Source organism: Vanacampus margaritifer, chromosome 13, assembly GCF_051991255.1.
Source record: "Vanacampus margaritifer isolate UIUO_Vmar chromosome 13, RoL_Vmar_1.0, whole genome shotgun sequence".
Classification (NCBI taxonomy): domain Eukaryota; kingdom Metazoa; phylum Chordata; class Actinopteri; order Syngnathiformes; family Syngnathidae; genus Vanacampus; species Vanacampus margaritifer.
The window spans coordinates 16,968,748-16,987,825 of record NC_135444.1 but is presented as its reverse complement, the minus strand read 5'-3'; the positions used below and the strand labels follow the sequence as shown (position 1 = coordinate 16,987,825).

General features: G+C 38.9%; 2 protein-coding genes across 4 annotated transcripts; one reads left to right on the top strand and one right to left on the bottom strand.

Annotated features, from left to right (window-relative positions):
- Positions 1-261: 261 nt before the first annotated feature.
- LOC144063021 (E3 ubiquitin-protein ligase RNF170) lies at positions 262-4,306 on the bottom strand. The gene is made up of 6 exons (XM_077584916.1): positions 4,046-4,306; positions 3,563-3,650; positions 3,191-3,287; positions 1,829-1,902; positions 1,221-1,331; positions 262-558 (listed from the first exon to the last, which is right to left on the bottom strand). Exons 1-6 carry the CDS (start codon positions 4,162-4,164, stop codon positions 262-264), a joined length of 786 nt encoding a protein of 261 aa, XP_077441042.1. The 5' UTR covers positions 4,165-4,306.
- On the top strand, positions 397-18,787 carry hook1 (hook microtubule-tethering protein 1). 3 transcript variants are annotated; one of them, XM_077584908.1, is made up of 22 exons: positions 397-546; positions 7,434-7,519; positions 8,453-8,525; positions 8,839-8,889; positions 9,119-9,251; positions 9,540-9,607; positions 9,694-9,756; positions 10,717-10,800; positions 11,706-11,869; positions 11,949-12,089; positions 13,262-13,463; positions 13,665-13,775; positions 13,851-13,938; positions 15,487-15,553; positions 15,632-15,772; positions 15,923-16,010; positions 16,091-16,122; positions 17,296-17,378; positions 17,447-17,547; positions 17,628-17,729; positions 17,911-17,979; positions 18,054-18,787. In XM_077584908.1, the coding sequence occupies exons 4-22, from the start codon at positions 8,866-8,868 to the stop codon at positions 18,210-18,212; spliced, it is 1,920 nt and encodes a 639-aa protein (XP_077441034.1). In that variant the 5' UTR covers positions 397-546; positions 7,434-7,519; positions 8,453-8,525; positions 8,839-8,865; the 3' UTR covers positions 18,213-18,787. The 3 variants fall into 3 exon arrangements, with proteins under 3 accessions (XP_077441034.1, XP_077441033.1, XP_077441035.1); XM_077584907.1 differs by lacking the exon at positions 397-546 and adding an exon at positions 6,088-6,269; XM_077584909.1 differs by lacking the exons at positions 397-546; positions 7,434-7,519; positions 8,453-8,525 and adding an exon at positions 11,009-11,058.
- Positions 18,788-19,078: the final 291 nt, after the last annotated feature.

Genomic DNA, 19,078 nt, shown 5'->3' with positions numbered 1-19,078 from the left:
AAATAGCCAAAAAATGGTCAAATAACGCCCAGGGGTTAAATAAGTTTTTTTTTTTATGTGGGAAAAAAAAGAAATGGAAACTGTGGAACATAAACCTTGCAAATAAATCATTTGAACATTTTGATTAAAGCGAAAACAATAAATATTTTTATTTTACACATTGAAACAATGTACAGCATATTTACAGGGATGTTCAGTCCCGAATAGTAAAATTCTGATTATTTATTGTACATAAAGATTTGGAAATGATTGAATGTTCTTCTAGCTGGCGCCGGCAGAGGGCACTCTCCCCGGCGCCAGCTGCTGATTGACGTTAAGGACGCACAGGAGGAGCAGGACCACCACCGCCAGGTCGTCCAGCAGCCCCAAGAGGCCACAGAGGGACGGAGCCGCTTTTGGGTAATCCGACAGGGACGACGGGGAGGCTGCGGAGACTGCGGCGCCCGCGCAACACAGCGCCACCCGCAAGAAGAAGAGCCACAACAGACCCCCCGGGGTGCCCGAGCTGCGGACCGCCAGCTGCATGAGGACAGGCGCATCCAACAGGTAGTCCCGCAACTGGAAATAGTAGAAAAAGTAGAAATTCCTTTTAAAAATAAAAATGTGTGCTTATAGCCAAAGCTTCTATAGAATATTAGTTCTAAAAAATCATTAAGTGAAAATAAAATTATAATTATAAACAAATAATTAAAATCCAAATTTGTCCCCAAAAAATATTACAAAAGAAATGTATTTTAACAAAGATAAAAAAAATAGAAATTGCAAATTTAACACAAAAAAAGCTAAATTGATATAATGAACATTTTAATAATAGAAGTAAAACTTAGAACTACTAAAAAAAAAATCAAAATGGGCACACAAGTAGGAACATTACTATATAAAAAAAATAACAATATCGAAGTATTAATAGAAATCTTAAATAATAAAAACTATTAGAATAAAAAGAGTAAAAGTAAAAAATGTGTAAAAATCAAATAAAATTAAAATAAATAAGTAAAATTTAAAAACAAGACCATTCAAATTTAAAAAAAAAAAAATTTTTAAGCAAAATACAAAATAAATGATCCTAATAAAATTATTAAAATCATGTAAAACTTGAAACAAATACTAAAACAAAAAAAGTTAGATATAAAATAAAAATTTAAAAAAGTACAATTTATTTTCTTTCTTCATTTTAAGGTTTTGTTTTTTTGGGAGGTGGCGTTTAAGGCTGTACTGACCGTCCTGGGTTCTCCAGAATAGCGTTTGTTGTAGTCGCTTATTTGGCCCAGAACGTCCTTGGACTGCTGGTCCGGTAGGCTTTCGTTAAACAACTGACACATGGCGCTCACCTGAGTAGAAACTTGCACTTTGAACTTTCTCACTCCATTCAAACAAACACACATACTTATAATGTACGTGAACCCCCACATATTTGTGAATTGGAGTTCTCCCCTATTATTTAAGCAATAACATTTTTACTTTGGCACCATCTGGTGGAATCTCGCTCGTGATCAATTTAATTCATTGCTTGTTTTTTCACCTGCATTTGAATAAATACCAAAAGAAGAGGTTTATTACTAAATAACGTTTGTTTGCCCATGTGGGCTGTTATGTCACTTTGTGCTAGCATGTTTTTTAGGCCAATACTATTTATGAGCCTAATGTGAAGGTGAATAATTTAACTAGTGAATACCGTTGTTCATGTAACATGGGTTCATGATTGTGTACATGTTCGAAGCATGGTGTTGATACTTTATCATCCTCCTTTTGTGGTTTTCCATCATTTTGTGGCATACTACAAATAGTGGGGGTTCACTATATGTAAACACGCAGTGTAGTTTAGTACCTTTTGTCTGCAGAGTGGACAGTTGACCGCATCTAACCATTTCCCGTGCCTCCAATAGGCGATCAAACATGGAGCTGCAAAACCAAGGAAAAAATTTTAATGTAAAAATTTTTAAAAGCAAAATAGACATATTCATTTTTTATTATAATATATAATTTAATACTAAAAGTAAAATGCAATTTAAAATAAGAATAAAAAAGGAAAATCTATTTTACAAACAAAATATTAAAGTAAAAAAAATCCTAAAAATACTATATTTAAATACTACTAATAAAATAATCATAAAAATGTCATGAAATGTGCCAATTACAAAATGTTGATGAATATTTTTGCCCATCAGTTCAGTTGAGTCAGCTAACACAAGAGTTAGTCATTAAACGGTGAACAGATGGCCCGCCGACCACACACGTCACACTGATGAATTAAACACACAAGCGAGTGACACAACAGACCACCATTTTGCATGGACAAACAGCCGCTGGATCGCATTCAGCCATCATCTCGCCTTCTTCAACAATTTGAAGTAGAAATGTCCCCAACCTCTGACAGCTGACAGGCAATTTCGGAAGCTAAATTGGAATTAATTTCCCATCCATCCCTCCCTTCACACTGTGAAGTGCATTACTATTTGTAGTTTTATTATCCTCAATAGGTGAATATTGATACGCACAGTCACATCTAAGCAATGTGAAATAAATAATCAAAACTACAGGTGTCAAAATTAGCGTGTTAATTTTGAGGTAATTTAAAGGTCCTTTAACGGCACTAATGTTTTTAATGCATGATTACTGCCCACCCGTTACTTGGAAAGCTACGTCCATGTAAAAATTTAGCAGTAATAAATACAATAAATTAATAAATAATGTATATATGTATTTGTGGAGACTGCGGTCAAGTTGTATTTTACAATTTTAAAAATATGCAGAATTTCACAAGTTACTTCATGTTAAAGATTAGATAGCTCTTAATATGAAAACAAAAATGCAGAGCTGTCAACGTCTTACAAATGCACTTATGCCATCTAGTGGCAGAAAAATGACCAACACAAGTCAATATCGCACTCGTTTTTTTACAGTACAGTACATCTTTTTAATTTAACTCAATTTTATGAATTCCTATGAAATTACTGTATCAATAACTAAAAGATGCATTCATTTCTATTAGTTAAGCATTTTTTCCATTTTATGAAAACCTAGAAAAAATATTTTTACTGTACATTTATCTGATTTTAAAATTTGCAATTAATCGTGAGTTAACTATTGAAGTCTAGCGCTTAATTACGATTAAAAAAAATAATAATCGCCAGACACCCTTAATCAAAACCGATCTGCATGTGTGGGGAAGAACCCTGCACGCTCGTACCGCAGAATAAATGTCCACAGTTCGTCTGCACGGGGAAGCTGGCCACCTGCAGGCACACTGGACAATGTCGCTCTCGCTGGCTTGGAGATGGAAACAACTGCAACAACAAAAGGACATGAAGCAGGAAGTAGATGGTGAAATAAAACACAAATATTGCCCTGTTAATGCGATAATAAAAGGGAGCGGCAGTAGTGCTTTAATTAATCTCTAAATAAATTATTACTAATGCACTCCCCGCTTATATTAAACCAAACATTTCAAAAATACATTGCAATTCCATAATGGGAGTAAAAAAAGTGCAGAATCCGAAGAAAGCTAAACAAACAAGCTAACAGGCAGTCAAAAATAATGAAGAAATGGTGAAATTCTTGCCATGCTGCTGGTGGTGGGCGGCGGCTGGCCTTGGGGAAAGCCCATGTGACCCTGGCCCGTTGGACCTTGAGAAGGAAGACGCCGCCACCTGTAATGTGACAAAATGTAAAAAGTAAACACACATCCTCTCAAATTTAATGGCTGTGATAAGACACCGTTTGTGTGTGTGTAAATAGTCGCCGAATTAGGAAGTTTTATTGACTTCCTGTGGTGGAAGGAAAACTTTAGAGTCACATGGTGCGAAGATGGACAAACAAGGGCTATAAACATGAATTATGTAGCCGTTTTCTTTTCAAAATTGCAGCCTTTTTCTACTATATTGCAATGCCTATTTGAATTTGAGTAATTGTTTAGCCCTTCACTGTATAAATTTTAATTTTGAAACATTTTCTATTTCATTTTTTTAAGCTACTCATATCACAATGTCATCCCATTGAAACTCAAAATTGTTGCCGGAAGTTATGCAAAAATGTCTATCCTGACCTGATCTTAGCGATGTGACGAGCGTTCATCGTGAAGCTGAAGCAGGCTGGCGATGAGGAAATGAAATGCGGCCCGCCAGCGTGGTAGTGCGGCCTAAATGACATCTGCCTGTTAATCATCAACCGCGTTCTCCTCACCAGCTTTGCGTGGTACGAGCAGTAACCCCTTGAACTCGGCTCAACGCCGCTGGCCAGATGAGCAAATTAACGCAGAAAAACATTCCCGCAAGCCATAAATGCGCATTCCAACACACCACTGCCGGGTGAAGCCAGACCAGAGCACGCCCACTTCAAAGTAGGCTGACTTGGACAATTATTTACCAAACACACCATTCTACCTCCACCAAAATCAACACACATGAGGGACATGAGAAATTTCCAGTTCCATTTGCTGAGGGCGCTTCAGGCCAATCAAACTCATGAGCTATTGTTCCAACTAAAAAAAAATTCCACTGGCCAAGTAGCTTTTTGTAGAGCAACTTGAGCTTGGATTGTGTATAAAATATCAAGCCAATTAGACGTTTGAGCTTAGTTACAACCTGTCATTGAAACCTAATAAATGTAAAGTTTTAACTTCACATCAGTCTCTTCATCTGGTGAACCTCCATGACTCAAATGGCTTTTTGTAGAGCTCACCAAACTGGATGTGTGTGAGGAATTTCAAATCCTGTGGGAATTGCCCTAGCAAATATTGACGAGGTTCTGGCCTCACCTTCCACTGAAGTACTACATATTCAGCAGGCCATCTAAAAATAGCACACTGTCACTCAGGGATGGAGGGGGGAGGAGGGTGGGGTGCGGGTCAGGGTCTTGGAAGAGATAAAAATTCAGGCCGTCACACAGTAACAGAGGCTGCTGCATCAAAGTCCACTAAACATTGCTGGATGTGTGTTTTGCTTTTTTTGGGGGGGGGGGGGGGGGCAGGTGAAGAGAGGCAAATGTCATGATGACCACAGGACAGGAAATAGAACTTTATGTGATGCAGGAAAACATTACTCATATCATAACTCATTAAATATGCAAATGCATGTTCATTTCACAGATACTAACATATATAGAATGTCAAAGCCTACCAAATATGCAAAATAGGTTTCAAGTCAATCAGACTTGTTTTGTGAGGCATCTAACCTTATCAAATATCTTTTAAGATTGATAACTGAGTCTCCAACTCTACATGCATTCTGTACTTCAAGGTCTTTTGGAGGGGACAGAGGAGTGACAAATTTCAAGTCAATCAGGCAAGATGCTTGACTGGTCAAATGTAACTTTGGAGCTTGGTAAAAATTCTTCCACTTAGTGAAATTTGATGATCAATGATTCTTCTTTTTTTTTGGGGTACGATTTGTGTGAGAAATTGCTAGTTAATCAAAGCTGTTTGGTGAGGCACTTACACAAAATTCCATGATCCAAGACGGTTTTTTGTAAAGCCCATTGAGTTGCACTTGTGTGAAAAATTTTACTTTTCTAACACTCCGGTGTCTTCATTATGGTATGATGAAAAATATCTAGTTTAATTACAATTGTTTGGTGAGATTCGAGCCTATCAAATGTGACTTCACAAACTAAAAACTGAGCTGAACTGACGTGAGAATTAAAGTCAAATGGTGAGTAGCGAGTAGTGAGTGGTTAATTTATCTTTATGCTTTTATGAGAGACCCTATGTAAAAGAGATTATCAGAAAGTGCACATACACCACAGAATACTGCAGAAGAAGAAGGACACACCGCTGTATAATTTATATCTATATTAATAAATTGATGAATTATAAGTAACTCAAGCAACTTTTATGCATTATTCATATTTATTGTTACTGCTGTACCTATTTTTTCTTTTAATTGTTGTGGCTCTTTAAACAGCGTTATTTAATTTATTTTTTTAATTAAAAAAACTCGTCTCGTCCCGCGATTGGCTTAAACAGCCGTCAATCTTCAAGTGTCTAAACGCTGATTGGATACGCCGCCAGCACCGAGTAAGAGCCGATATTCAATTCACCTTCGCTTTTACGCCGTTTGTGGCGGGGCGAACATTACTTCCACCATGTCTACGTAATTGGCGTAAAGCTTTAACACCTCGACAGCAGGTGAGGTCAAATGCAAAAAAAAAAAAAAAAAGGCGAGAAAGGAGCGGACGGACAGGTAGAGAAGAAGTATTTGATGTATTTATCTGCCTAGTTGGGACAAATGGACGAGAGCAAAACTGTTTTGGCCGAAAGCCTCATAATATGGGTGAGTTTTAATGTTTGTTTTCGCAGGGCACTGACGCTGTGACACACGGAAACCAGTCGATGCCAGCAGGAGGCACCTGTTTAGAGGTGGTCGGGCTTTTCAATAAAAATACGGAACCAAAGTAGATAAGCGTCAGATATTATCTAACAATACAACGTCTCATCAAATGTTTTAATTCAGTGCATTTAGCTGCAGCTGGTGTGCGTATCGGCTTGTATTATCGTACCGGGAAGTCGCGTGCCACAGCTAATGTAAATAAAGGTTGCCAGTTTGGAGCCCCCGTGACGACATCCCCCCCTTTAGAACACTAATCCGTTTAACCAGACAGAGCAGCAATGGCATTTATGTTATCAAGTCCTTATTTTACAGGTTTGATAGGCACTATACCAAATGTAACTTTGAAGTAAAAGACTGACATTTCAAGGCTCAAGTTTTTGGGGGGAGAAGTCATTGAGCAAAATCGGTGTGAGAAATTTCAAGTCAATCAGATGTCTGTTCACTCTGCCTGTCAAATGTATTTGAGCTTGTAACTAAAATTCTATGGCTCAGGTTTCCTTTTTGTAGTGGTGCGCGAGCTGGATTTTGTATAACTCGAAATTCAAATTTTAAGAAGGGTGTATTCTAAGGTCCAAGAGGCTTTTATTTTGTAGAGCCCACTGAGCTGTACTTGTGTGAGGAATTTTAAGTTCACTCAGACTTCCTAGGTAAGCCACTTGGCCTATTGATCTCCATGTGGTTGCATTTAGAACACTAATCTGTTTAACCGGCAGACGAGAGACGACATCCATTTAATTAAGTCTTCATCATTGACGGTTTCTCTAAAGCAACAGCAGTTCGAGGTAGGCCAATTTACAGTATGGACAGACAGTTCCAAACATCCGGGCATTTCTGATATTTCTACAAAGCAACGCACCTTACACAGTGAAAACACTAACAAACATCATATTGTAGTATCATATAATAGTCAAATGACATTTCATCACATTTTGAAATTAAAATAATCCTCCCAAAATCAAATTACAACGAAAGTCCAATGCTTTTTAGAGAGCCTTTCACAGTGTGAGACCGCCATTTTGACTGTAATTGTGACAGAAGTTTAAAAATATAATTTGAGGTGTAAGTTGAAGAAACATTTTGCATGTTTTTTTTTTTTTCTTCCACCAGCTACAGACCTTCAACACCTCTGCACCGTGCACAACAGTAGAGGACCTGACCACTGGTGCCGCCATATCACAGGCTCTGCAGCAAATGTGAGGAGATCCACATGCTCACACACACACTCAGAAAATGGTGGTTAACTGTAAATGTTAAAAGTTTCTCCCATGATGCATTATGCCGGTACAGAAAAAGTATTTACCTTTCCAGATTCTTTTTGTTTTTTGTATTTTCTGAGACAAATTAATGAGTTGTGTCCAGTATAAGTACACTACAGCATGGTGCTTGATTTATATTTTACAGTGTTGTCTTGAGATAGGAGTGACTGGACTTTTGTGTGGTTGAACATATGAGCTGTTATATGAATTTTTTGCTAAGACTTGCACGCCAACTAAATTCGAGTGCTTTATTGTGGCAGTGAACTCAACGTAACACACTTCACAACAACCAGCATTTCGGCAAGTAGTCAATAGGCTTTCAAAAAGAGGCTTCAAGATGTCAAACTAAACATAAAATTGTACAATTAGGAAGCTGCTTATCTAGCAACACATTTAGACAGGCAATATAACAATGCTCACATACATATATTTTTTATCATGTACAAAATACAACTAATATTACTGCAGGTTACTGAGGATCTTTGAGCGTCTGCACACGTACGTATCCATACGTTTGTATTATACTGCCCTCAGGTGGCCAAGGCATGCGCACCAGAAGGAGCAGCACAATATTCATTGAAGTACTCAGCATTCTTTACAATAATTAACTTTGGTATAACGTTACAGCCTCACACTGTACTGCACGTCATACTTCCTTGACACCAATTATTATTTAGACAGGGCTTTGGCGGCATCTTGTGACATTCTGAATAGGCAGGTTTGTCAATTGTGGATCGATATAAGTGGCGTCTTATAGATACATTTGTTATTCCTGTCCAAAAAAAAGCCAAAGACAAAAGTAAAATCCACTGGAATGAATGATGTAATTATTTAACTATGCAGCGGTGTGTGTGTGTGTGTGTCTGGCAGAGACCCGTCGTGGTTCACTGATGGATGGCTCGCTCGCATCAAAACAGACGTGGATGACAACTGGAGGTTGAAGGTAGAGAGCAGATCTTAATCCTCTTTGTTTTCTTCTTTATCTTCCTATTTTTTGTTGTTTCTTCTTCTTCTCCTAACTTCTATCTTATGCTCAACCTCCGTCCAGGAACTAGAAATGATAAGAATAAAATAATTCCATAAATTTTATGCCATTTTAAAGGAGCATTGTTTTAAAGGAGCTTTTTTTTTTCCAGTGCAAATTTCATCTGGTCTCAAAGTTTTATGTTAAATGTGTTCAAGAGCTGAGGTTCGACTCTATTTGCACTGCTTAATAGTCTTAAGTCTGAGTGTGTGTGTGTGCGTGTCCTCCACAGCTGAACAACCTGAAGAAGATCCTGCAGATGGTGTTAGAGTACTACAACGAGGTAGGCCGAAACGTCACTCAGCGCCTCCTCATGTCGTTCACTGTTTTTATGCGTCCAATGAGGCGCATCGTTGTGTTGTTAGCAAGACGCCCAAGAAAAAAAAAACTGCATTGTGACTAAAAAAGCTCGGATCATGTCCGGTATGCGCTCATATGATCACATCTCCAGGCTAGCAAGGTGGAACGTCCACCATTTTGTGCTTGGTGCAACTAACTGCGTTTGGTACTAGGTCCTGGTCCAAGGGCTGTCTGACTTCCCCCTGCCAGACGTGGCCCTGCTTGCCGAACACTCGGACTACGCGGAGCTTGGCCGGCTGCTGCAGCTCGTCCTGGGCTGTGCCGTCAGATGCGAGCGCAAGCAAGGTGCGCTTTTTATTATCCCCCAATAATTGATTTTATTGATTAATTTGAGTTGCTTTGTGAGGAAGATTTTTTTTATATATATATATATATATATTTTTTTTTTTTTTTTTTTTTTGCGGCTTCTGTAGTTCAAAGTGCATCCCTGCGGATGTACACTAATAACATGGCTGTAAATGGATTCAAATGAGATTTTTTAAATATTTTATTTTAAGGCCATATCATCCATTTCTACACACACACACACAAGCAAAACATCACCATATTGAGTGTGTATCTCCCTATTGCCAGAATACATTCAGATCATCATGACACTGGAGGAGTCCGTGCAGCACGTCGTCATGGCAGCCATACAGGAGGTCCGTGCTGAGGAATGGTGCCTTTGTGTAAATCACTGGAAAGCCTGCTGACTTCCGTTTTTATTTTAAATTTTTATTATTAACAGCTCCTACACAGAGAATCGATGGTCCCTTTAGGAGCCGAGCTGTCTTCGGACCTGGAACAGCAGGTCAGTGCTATTGGTATAGGGTCCAAACAATGGAATGGCCTTTTTGGGGGCATCAACATACCTATTTATTTATTTTTTTATTCCAGTGAAAATCCACTTTAGGCCTTAAAAACAACAACAACAACAAATAGTTTGAATGATTGACATAAAATTGGGTGGACATGTTTATCATAATAGTACGCATGAAAACCTCTTCAAAACACACGGCCAAAGTTTAACAGTCGACCATTTTTGTTTGAAGCAGACATTTTGTGCGCAATCCAGGGCTCATACGGTGACCGAACCCGACTAAGAGATTTGGTCAAATTAGAAAGAAAAAGCCTCAACATACCTAAAAACTCACTAATTCTAGCAAAAGTGTGTACATCACCTCAAAACAAAAATGAAACCTATGGAAAGGTTGGGGGCACGAAAAAGTCTCAAGTATCATTTCAGGCCTGAAATAGCTTATTTTTGTTAGTTTTTTTTGTCTGCTAAGACGCCATTCATCAGCATCATATTGTATTAAAACCCATCAAGCTTTCTACTACTAGAGCCGGTGAGCGCTCTACGCTGATCTACCCAGACTTTTAAGCGAATACGTCATTTTGTTTTGTTTTGGCAAATTCTTGGTCTCTTAGCGTATGAAATGCATCAGAATATGCACGGAGAGGGTGACGTAGGCCTCGTAGCACGTCTTTGAATTTTATTCAAACATTCGCGGCTGACGCAGATTCGCGGGAGTTACGAAATAAATGACAATTTCGACGGCTTTGTAAGGGAATAGAAGACGAATAATTACTACTCGCTTCCCCGAGGTTATTACAAATGCTCTCCAGTGTTGAAAGTAAATATATATGGAGTTATATACCCGCAGATGCGACACGTGTTGTTTGTTGATTTAAAAATAAAAATAAAAAATCAAAAACACAAAATGAGCAAACAGTTTTCAATTTAACATGTGTGTGTGTGTGTGTCCAGCTCAGAAAAGCTTTGGAGGAACTGTCGGATCTCTCGTCAGAGAAGGAAGCACTTGCGCAACGCTGCCAGGAGCTGGACCAGCAGGTGACTACCCTTCTTCTAAACACACACACATACAGTGAAAACACACACACACACTTTTCTGCGGGTCAGTGTAAACAAAAAGTCGCCATTGTCTGGAGCTGCTGTGGCAGAAGGACTGCGAGCTTATACAGTCTGCCCGGCGCTCTGAGTTCACACACACACACACACACACTGCTCGGCAGGCACTGACCCATCACGTCTTCAACAGATTCAGTTGTCCCCTTTGCGACCCCGCCCGGCCCCAACTTCGGCCGCCAGGTAAGTCCCACGCGAGCGAAACTAAACCCCTGCGCTGCTTGGATGTTGATGCTAACAGGTGGCTCCATCAGGACGCTTCATGGCCAGGCTGTGCCAATTTAATAATTGCACACTTACAGGATGATGTAATTTAGTATTTGATAGGACAGTGAACCCCTGCTTATTCGCGGTTTGCTCTTCATGCTTTATTATTTTTCATTTTTATTATTTATTTATTTACCGGTATTTTGCCCTCAATATTGTGATTGCGATTTTTTTTCTTCTCCCAAGGTCCTCTTCCAATTTAATTTTCAACAAATGGATTTCTCAATTAACTAATTATTATTAAACACTTTGACTTGCAATCTTTTAAGTGTTCACTACAAGAAATGTGGCATAAACAAATCTATAGCTTTAGCACAGTTCAGCATGTTAAAGTGATGAATCGCATTTATCATGGAGGAACTAAGTTTGGCCTGGGTTTTTGATTTTTTTGACGAGCGGTGGTTTACTGTGCTACCCAAAGAAATGCAGGCTGACTAACTGTGTGTTTGTGCATGAATTAACTTGCACTTTTCTTTTCTTTTTTTATTAACTGCCGCTGGACCGTGAAGACTCTCTTTCTCCAAGGCTCCCGTGTGTCTCTAATCTCTGAACTTCTTGCGCAGGTGGCAATTCTCCAAGAGGAACGCAACAGCCTGCTGGCCGAGATCGACGTTCTGACTGACCGGGCCAATCAGCTGGACACGTTCGACGACCCCAACACACCGTCAGGCAGGAAGCACAGCCAGTTACAGCAGCAACTGGAAGTGCTGCAGGAGGAGAACTTCAGGTGAGGGCCCTACTTGGGCAAAACCGCCAGGAGGAGGAGCCTAAAAATTCTTATAAGAGACTTGGTGTGGTTTTTCCAGGCTGGAGGCCGCCAAGGACGACTACAGGATCCACTGCGAGGAGCTGGAGAAGCAGCTGGTGGAAGTCCAGCACCGCAACGATGAGCTCACCAGCCTGGCGGAGGAATCTCGATCGCTCAGAGACGAGCTGGACGTGCTCAGGTTTGTTTGTTGGGGTCGAAATATAAGCTTTGTCAAAGCTTTGGATTTCTTCAATTTCAATTCTAATGCCTATTTTGTATTTTTTTTAGACTGTCTGCTAGGGCTACTAAATAAGTGTTATTGATTTATTGAATTACATAAATGAATCAATTGTGTTGATTAATTGAAATTTATTACTCAGGATGATTTTTTTCCCCGGATTCCATAGTTCAAAATGCATTCCCAACAACATGGCTGCCAACAAAGAGTAGCTTGTTAAACAATAATATTTTTGTTTTAAAAAGCTTTCTGGAGCCAACTTGGCAACTTTTCCTTTATTTAAAGTAAATGTTACCGAGTAAATGATATTAAGTATGTCATAAATTAGGTCCACATATTTTGACAAAAAGGAACAAGACAAAGCTCTTATTTTCTTTAAAGAAAAAGTCCACCCACATTTTTTTGTCTTACAATCTGTTGTAAGCACCCCCACTAACCTAAACACTGCATTATAATTAACATTGCTTTTGTGGAATATAAATTAAGCAGCAAAATCCACTCGTATTTATCCAACACAGGGGGTGGCTATTTTGTCACCAGCCGGGTTTGGTCATGTGACGTTCGCAAGCTGAGCCACGATTGGTTGTTCCCTGAGGGTTGAACAATTGTGATGTCATTTTCAGTTGACTGCAAGCGGCAAAATGGCCGCCAGCTGAGATAGATAAAAATAAGCTAAATTTGTTTTGTCATCGCAGGCAAACCACTGCTGCCTTTTTTATTTTATTTTTTTCAGATTCCTGGTATGTGTATGTGTGATTTTTATCAACTTGATGTAAATAGGGTAAATCCAGCCAAAGGACAAAACAGTAACTTGATACATAAATATACATGCTCCATAGTACAGCAAAAACAATGATTGCATTTTTACATTTAGGGCTGGCACAATTGTCGATGACATTAAAGGGGGCATATTATTGTAATTGAAACTTTTTGCTTGGGCACGTATGTGCTAACCAAGACTGACATATAAGGGGCAGCATGGTGCTTCAGGGAATCCAGATGAAATTTTGATCATTAAGCTCTTTGTTGACTTTGATCGTAAATGAAGGAAAAATGTCTCAAATTTGTCCTGGTTTATTAGTATGCATGCACTCCGTTTAGGTGATAAATCGATGTCTCATTTTGTCTTTTAGGAACTGTTCGGACCGGGTGGTGATGCTGGAGGCTTCGGTGGAGACGTACAAGCGAAAGCTGGAGAACCTGGGGGACCTGAAGCGGCAGATGAAGCTTCTGGAGGAGAACAATACCATCTACATGCAGAACACCGTCAGCCTGGAGGAGGAACTGCGCAAGGCCAACGCCGCCCGGGCGCAGCTGGAGACGTACAAGCGGCAGGTAGAGCTGCCTGGGCCGGTTCTGCGATTAGAAGTTTAGAGGTGCTGACGATTTTGGTGTTGGGGGCTTTACATTTAGCATTTCATACTCATCAAAAATCATTAGGCCATTTATTTTTTAAGGGAAAAGATGATTTGGTTTGGAAAAAAACAATGAATGGACGCCTGCTAGGATACATTCTGGGCATGTGCTCCCCGTCAGGTCCAAGAGCTGCACAGGAAGTTGTCGGATGAAACGAGGCGAGCGGACAACCAGGCTTTTGAGATGAAGAAGCTGGAGGAGAAACACGAGTTGGTTACCAAGGAGAAGGAGGTGCGAGTCGTGGGAAATAGTAGAGGATGATGAGAAACGAGACGTGGTGTTTGTAACGTTTCTGTCCGCCGGTAGCGCGTCATCGTGGAGAGAGACTCGCTGAAGGAGCTTAACGAGGAGCTTCGGTGCACGCAAGTGCAACAGCACCAGCTCTCGCAAGCAGGTGCAGTGCATCCACCAAGTAGCAAGAGTGTTTTACAATTTTTACACATTTTGTTATGTTACAGCCCATATTTTTTTCCTTTAAAATTAACACACAGCACTACAAAATAATAATACATTTATTTATTTAATTTTTTGTTGCAAAATTATTAAAAATAGATAAATGAATGTGGGAATCTAGAAAGTATTCACTCCACTTTTTTGTGACAGCTTAAAAAAAAATAATTCTTGAAAATTCTACAAAAAAAACACACCAAAATCACAATGTGATTCCCCCCCCAAAAAAAAATACAATAAAATAAATACAGTAAATAAATACAAACTAAAATTAAATACAAAGGTACCTCAATTTAACAAATAACCCAAGTTTTTTTCAAATTAATAATAAAAACAACAATGAGAAAAAGAAAAGCACTATAGTGCGTCTGTAAAATATTCAGTGTATCACTTTTTTTTTTTTTCAGTGTTGCAGCTCATATTTTTTCCCCTCAAAATTTTAAAACTTAATATGGGAAAAAGTGAATCATCGTACAGTGCACCTGTAAAATGTTCATAGCGTGTCACTTTTTTGTCAGATTAGATGTTAGGATCTTTTTTTTTTTCTTCCCACACACGACAAAAATAAAGTTTTTGGGGTTTTTTTGCACAATTATTAACAACAAACTGAATGCTGGAAAAGGGAAGAGCTGTTCATTTTAAATATACAGCCCAAATATTTTTTTCCTCTCTTCAAAATTCTACCCAAAACATCCCAAAATTTTGTTTTTCATCAGGATTGCAAAAAATGCAAAACTAAATGTGAAGTAAAACTAAATTCAGTGGTACCTCAACTTATCGAGTGACCCAACTTTTATCACACGTTTTTGAGGTACAAGTTGTTGCTGAGCTGATTTATTCATTTGAAGTACAAGTGCTAGATTTTGGCAGCAAACTTCTCAACAAGCAGCAATTTGGCAGCTGTTTTTTGTTACTCCCAATTCAAGTTGACTCTAAAACTAAACATCAAGCAAAACCACCTAATGTTTTATTAAACATAATGTTTTTCCTTATTATAACATGTTGTAAAAAAAAATGAACAAATTAAATTTCACATTTATTTATTTTTTATTTTATTTATTTTTTTTCTTCTTCTTTTCCAGGAGAGCTCAGTATTGTTCATTCGATTTGACATCATCATTGCTCTCCTTTTTTTTAAAAAATTAATTAAAAAAAATTAATGTTTTTTTTTAAATTTATATACATATACACACATATATATATATTTTTTATTTTTTATTTTTTATTTTTTTTATTTTTTTTTGTATGTGGGTGAGTATGTGGGTGAGTATGTGTGTGTGTGCGTGCGTGCGTGCGTGCGAGCGTGTGTGTATTCATCAGTTCACCTAAAGCCCATTAAAAAAAATCCCATACTAATAATATAATATAATAATAAATTGCCAAATGCATATCAATTATAAAATTTTAAATATTATAAAATGCATCACATTTATTTTTACTGTGATGCTGCATCTCCCAAGTTCTAAATTGCACCAACTGTCTCATTGTGCAGGGATGCTTCCTTCCAGGAGCCCCAGCCACGATAACCTGGCAGCGGAATTGATCCCCGTCGAGCACAGGTTAGAACGCCCCCCCCCGCCGACAGAATTAATGGCCGTGCGACCGCTGATTTGACTTTGGGCTGGCGTCTGCTGTAGAGAGAAGTTCATCAGGCTTCAGCACGAGAACAAAATGCTGAGAGTGCGGCAGGAGGAGTTTGAGAGGGAGAAGATCGCCTCTTTGCAGGCTCAGCTGGAGGACGCTCACAAGAGTCACAGCCAACTGGACACGGAGAACAGGTTACTTGGCTGACTCCGCTCTCTTTAACCTGACTGACAATTGGACCAAATTTGAGCCAATTTCCCTCCGCAAAATGACTTTTAGAACACCCCACAACGCAGGATAAGCACTCAGCATTCATGCATCCTTTCTTTTTACTCAATGTGCAGATTGAGTCGCCAGCGGGTCGGCGAGCTGCAGCAGCAGGTCGAGGACCTCCAGAAGGCACTGCAGAGTCAGGCTGTGAAGCCCGATGACGTGAGTGTAGCGACAGGCCCCGGCCCATCAGAATTGGGATTGAATTGATTTGAACTATTACTTCCTTTTTCCCCACCTAGTCAAACCTGAAGCGGAAACTGGACGCCCACATGTAAGTCGTCAATCATCAGGATGGAAGTTGATGTGGATTTGATTAAATTATTTTTATTTTTTTTGCTTTATTTATTCAAAATAAGTAACTTGATGTGTATGGGGAAAAGTGTAGTACTGAGAATAATTACTGAGAAAATACAGCCTTATTCTAAAATTGATTAAATATTTTTTTCCCTCAAAAATGTTATACACAACACCCTATATTGAAAAAGTGAAAAGTATATATATATATATATATATATTTTTTTTTAATACATTTTATTTAAATTTATGAAGAAAGAATAAAATATTTGTGAATACACTGGCCCCATGCTATTCATAGTGAATATGAACCAGGCAGGCATACAAATAGTGAAAATCCACAAAAAAAATGATGGCCATTCAATGGTATTTATTGAGGATTTTTTTTAACCTTACAAATTCTTTAATAATATACCACCAATAAAGTTTTTTCCACAAAAAAAATGGAGGATGGCTAAATATGAATAAAAATAACAATAAATATGTTTTAAATTCCACAATTTTTGGGGGGAATAATGTACCACCAATGAATGTTATCCACGAAAAACATAGGTTGGCTAATATATATATATATATATATATATATATATATATAAAAAATTATTTTATTTATTTATTATTTTTTATACATATTTTTATTTTATTTTTTTATTCTCTAAATAGGTGAGGTGCACTGTATTTAAATTTCTTAGTGTGTGTTTTTGGTAAATTTGCAGAAATTTTAAAAAAGAACAACCTTTTTTTCATGTTTTCATTATTGGGTGAATTTTGAGGGGCGCAATGAATTTTGTCCATATTGCAATATCTTTTCCATTTCAATCATTTGTTTCATTAATTTGTAAAAGAGCAGAAAGAAGACCAGTTTTATTGTCTGCACCGTTTCTCCCCAGAGTTCAGTTGCAAGGTGAAGTAATTAAAACAACATTAACAACAAAAACAAAATCAAATTGTGAGTCACATCTGTACTCGGTTTACAATTTGATTACTGACATGATTTAGTCATTCTTTTAAATCAAATTTTTGAATTGGATTCTTTGATTTCTTTATTAGGATTGTTCCATAAGCGGATTCCTTTCACTGAAACACAACGCTCCATCAGTCTGGTCCTGAATCTTTTTGATACTAAGAGCCCACATGCTTGATTCCTCAGGGTCCAGCTGAATGAGGCCCAAGATGAAATCATGAAGAAAAAAGAGCTGCTGGAAGACCTCCAGCCCGACAACACTCAGAACTGTGAGTGTCACAGTCGGTGTCACGCCGCCACGCGGCTCCGCTAATGTGAGTCCATTTGCTCCGCTTAGCGTTAAAGGTGGACGAGCTGATGGCGGCGCTGAAAAAGAAAGATGACGACATGAGGGCCATGGAGGAAAGGTACAAAATGTACCTGGAGAAAGCTCGCAATGTGAGTCGCTTGCTCTTTTGCTGTCCTTGGGCGTGCTGAACATGGTGAGAGTTTTTGATCCTTGGCATCCTGGCCTCCAGGTGATCCGAGCTCTGGACCCTAAACTGAACCCGGCCACTGTTGAGATCCAGGCTCTGAGGAACCAGCTGGCTGAGAAAGACAAGCAGATGCTCAATCTGGAGGTAATTAGGTTGGATTGTAATTTCCCCAAATCCTTACTGTGCTCCCCTTACAGGATTTTAGTCTGGCGTTATCGTCCTTTATTTTTTCTTTATTTCTCATATTTGCTGTTTGATTAAACCAGATAGACATTACAGAACGAGCATAAAAAGGGTGAACTAAAATTCCAATGTCGCCCGGCAGCGTCAGTGCGAGCAGGCCCGACTGCGCGAGTACGAGGAGAAGCTGATCGTCTCCGCCTGGTACAACAAGGTAAGGTCAAAGCTGTGATTGCCAAGCCCGTCGTCCACGCCCTCGTTACGCAGGAACGCGCTGTCTCCCCTCAGAGTCTGAACTTTCAGAAGCTGGCCATCGAGTCGCGTCTGGGCGGCCGCGGCGGCGCCCCGCTGTCCCCCGGTCAGTCCTTCTTGTCCCAACAGCGGCAAGTGTCCAACGCGCCTCGCCGGGCGCTGTCCATCAGCGTGCCCGGCTCCGCCTCCAAGTAGAGCCGCTTGGAAGTCACGTGCCTCCCCTTTAGCGAAGGGGGCCAAATTCCTTAAGTGACCTTAAACTCTGACCCTACAACATCAGGAATATTTCCCACGCTGATGGAACCTTTAGCTCGCATTATGTACGTGAATGTCAAACTTGTGACGCAAGGGAGGTTTTGGTAGATTTGGTGCAGGCCACCGACCGTTCACATGCGCCAGTAAGTTGCTAAAATATCAGTTATAGATGTCTATGTAATGGTGCTCAACAAAATAAAAGCTCATCATGTGAAGTCAAATGACTAATGCACAATCAAGAAATCCAGCATGCATCATGTTCTTAGCCATGGAGTTGCACTGATAATATTGTACGTGATTTGAACACCAGCTATTTAAAATCTTAATTGTAGGCTTTGTTGAAGTGCTTTAATCTGACACCCAAGCAGGCTCATTGCCAGGAAGTGTTCATATGCAGATATACTAAGACTATTGTATATTAAGATCAAGTAGCACAGTGCACTTATCTGTTTGTGATGCTGGTGCGGTCAACGATATGTTTGAAGGAAATAAAATTGTGATTCAATTCTGGCAAATTTGTTTTTCTGAATTATGTGAAATAAAATTAAAAATAGAGTGGCATAAGTAGCCACATAATAAAATATGCAATAAATATGCAACACACTGAGAAGAAAAAAAAAATCTAAATTATTTGTTGATGCACAAAAAAGCTGTTTAATATTTAAAACGTTTTCCAGGAAATTTGAGTTTTAAATTGTAATATCACCATGTACCACTTACCAGGCATTGCTTAGCTGATCTTCCATCTTTACAACACCCTAATCTTATTTGATCTCAGTGCAGTATTTCATTGATCATTGATCAAT

What these genes read in the sequence shown, in the direction of transcription:
- LOC144063021 (XM_077584916.1), bottom strand. Translation starts at nt 4,164, where the DNA reads ATGATTAACAGGCAGATGTCATTTAGGCCGCACTACCACGCTGGCGGG. An exon ending in CTGTGGACATTTATTCTGCG is followed by an intron (nt 1,903 to 3,190) that starts GTACGAGCGTGC and finishes TTGGTTTTGCAG; the next exon opens with CTCCATGTTTGATCGCCTAT. An exon ending in GTCCACTCTGCAGACAAAAG is followed by an intron (nt 1,332 to 1,828) that starts GTACTAAACTAC and finishes GTTTCTACTCAG; the next exon opens with GTGAGCGCCATGTGTCAGTT.
- hook1 (XM_077584907.1), top strand. Translation starts at nt 6,225, where the DNA reads ATGGACGAGAGCAAAACTGTTTTGGCCGAAAGCCTCATAATATGG. An exon ending in CTGCAGGAGGAGAACTTCAG is followed by an intron (nt 11,870 to 11,948) that starts GTGAGGGCCCTA and finishes TGGTTTTTCCAG; the next exon opens with GCTGGAGGCCGCCAAGGACG. An exon ending in TTGATCCCCGTCGAGCACAG is followed by an intron (nt 15,554 to 15,631) that starts GTTAGAACGCCC and finishes CGTCTGCTGTAG; the next exon opens with AGAGAAGTTCATCAGGCTTC.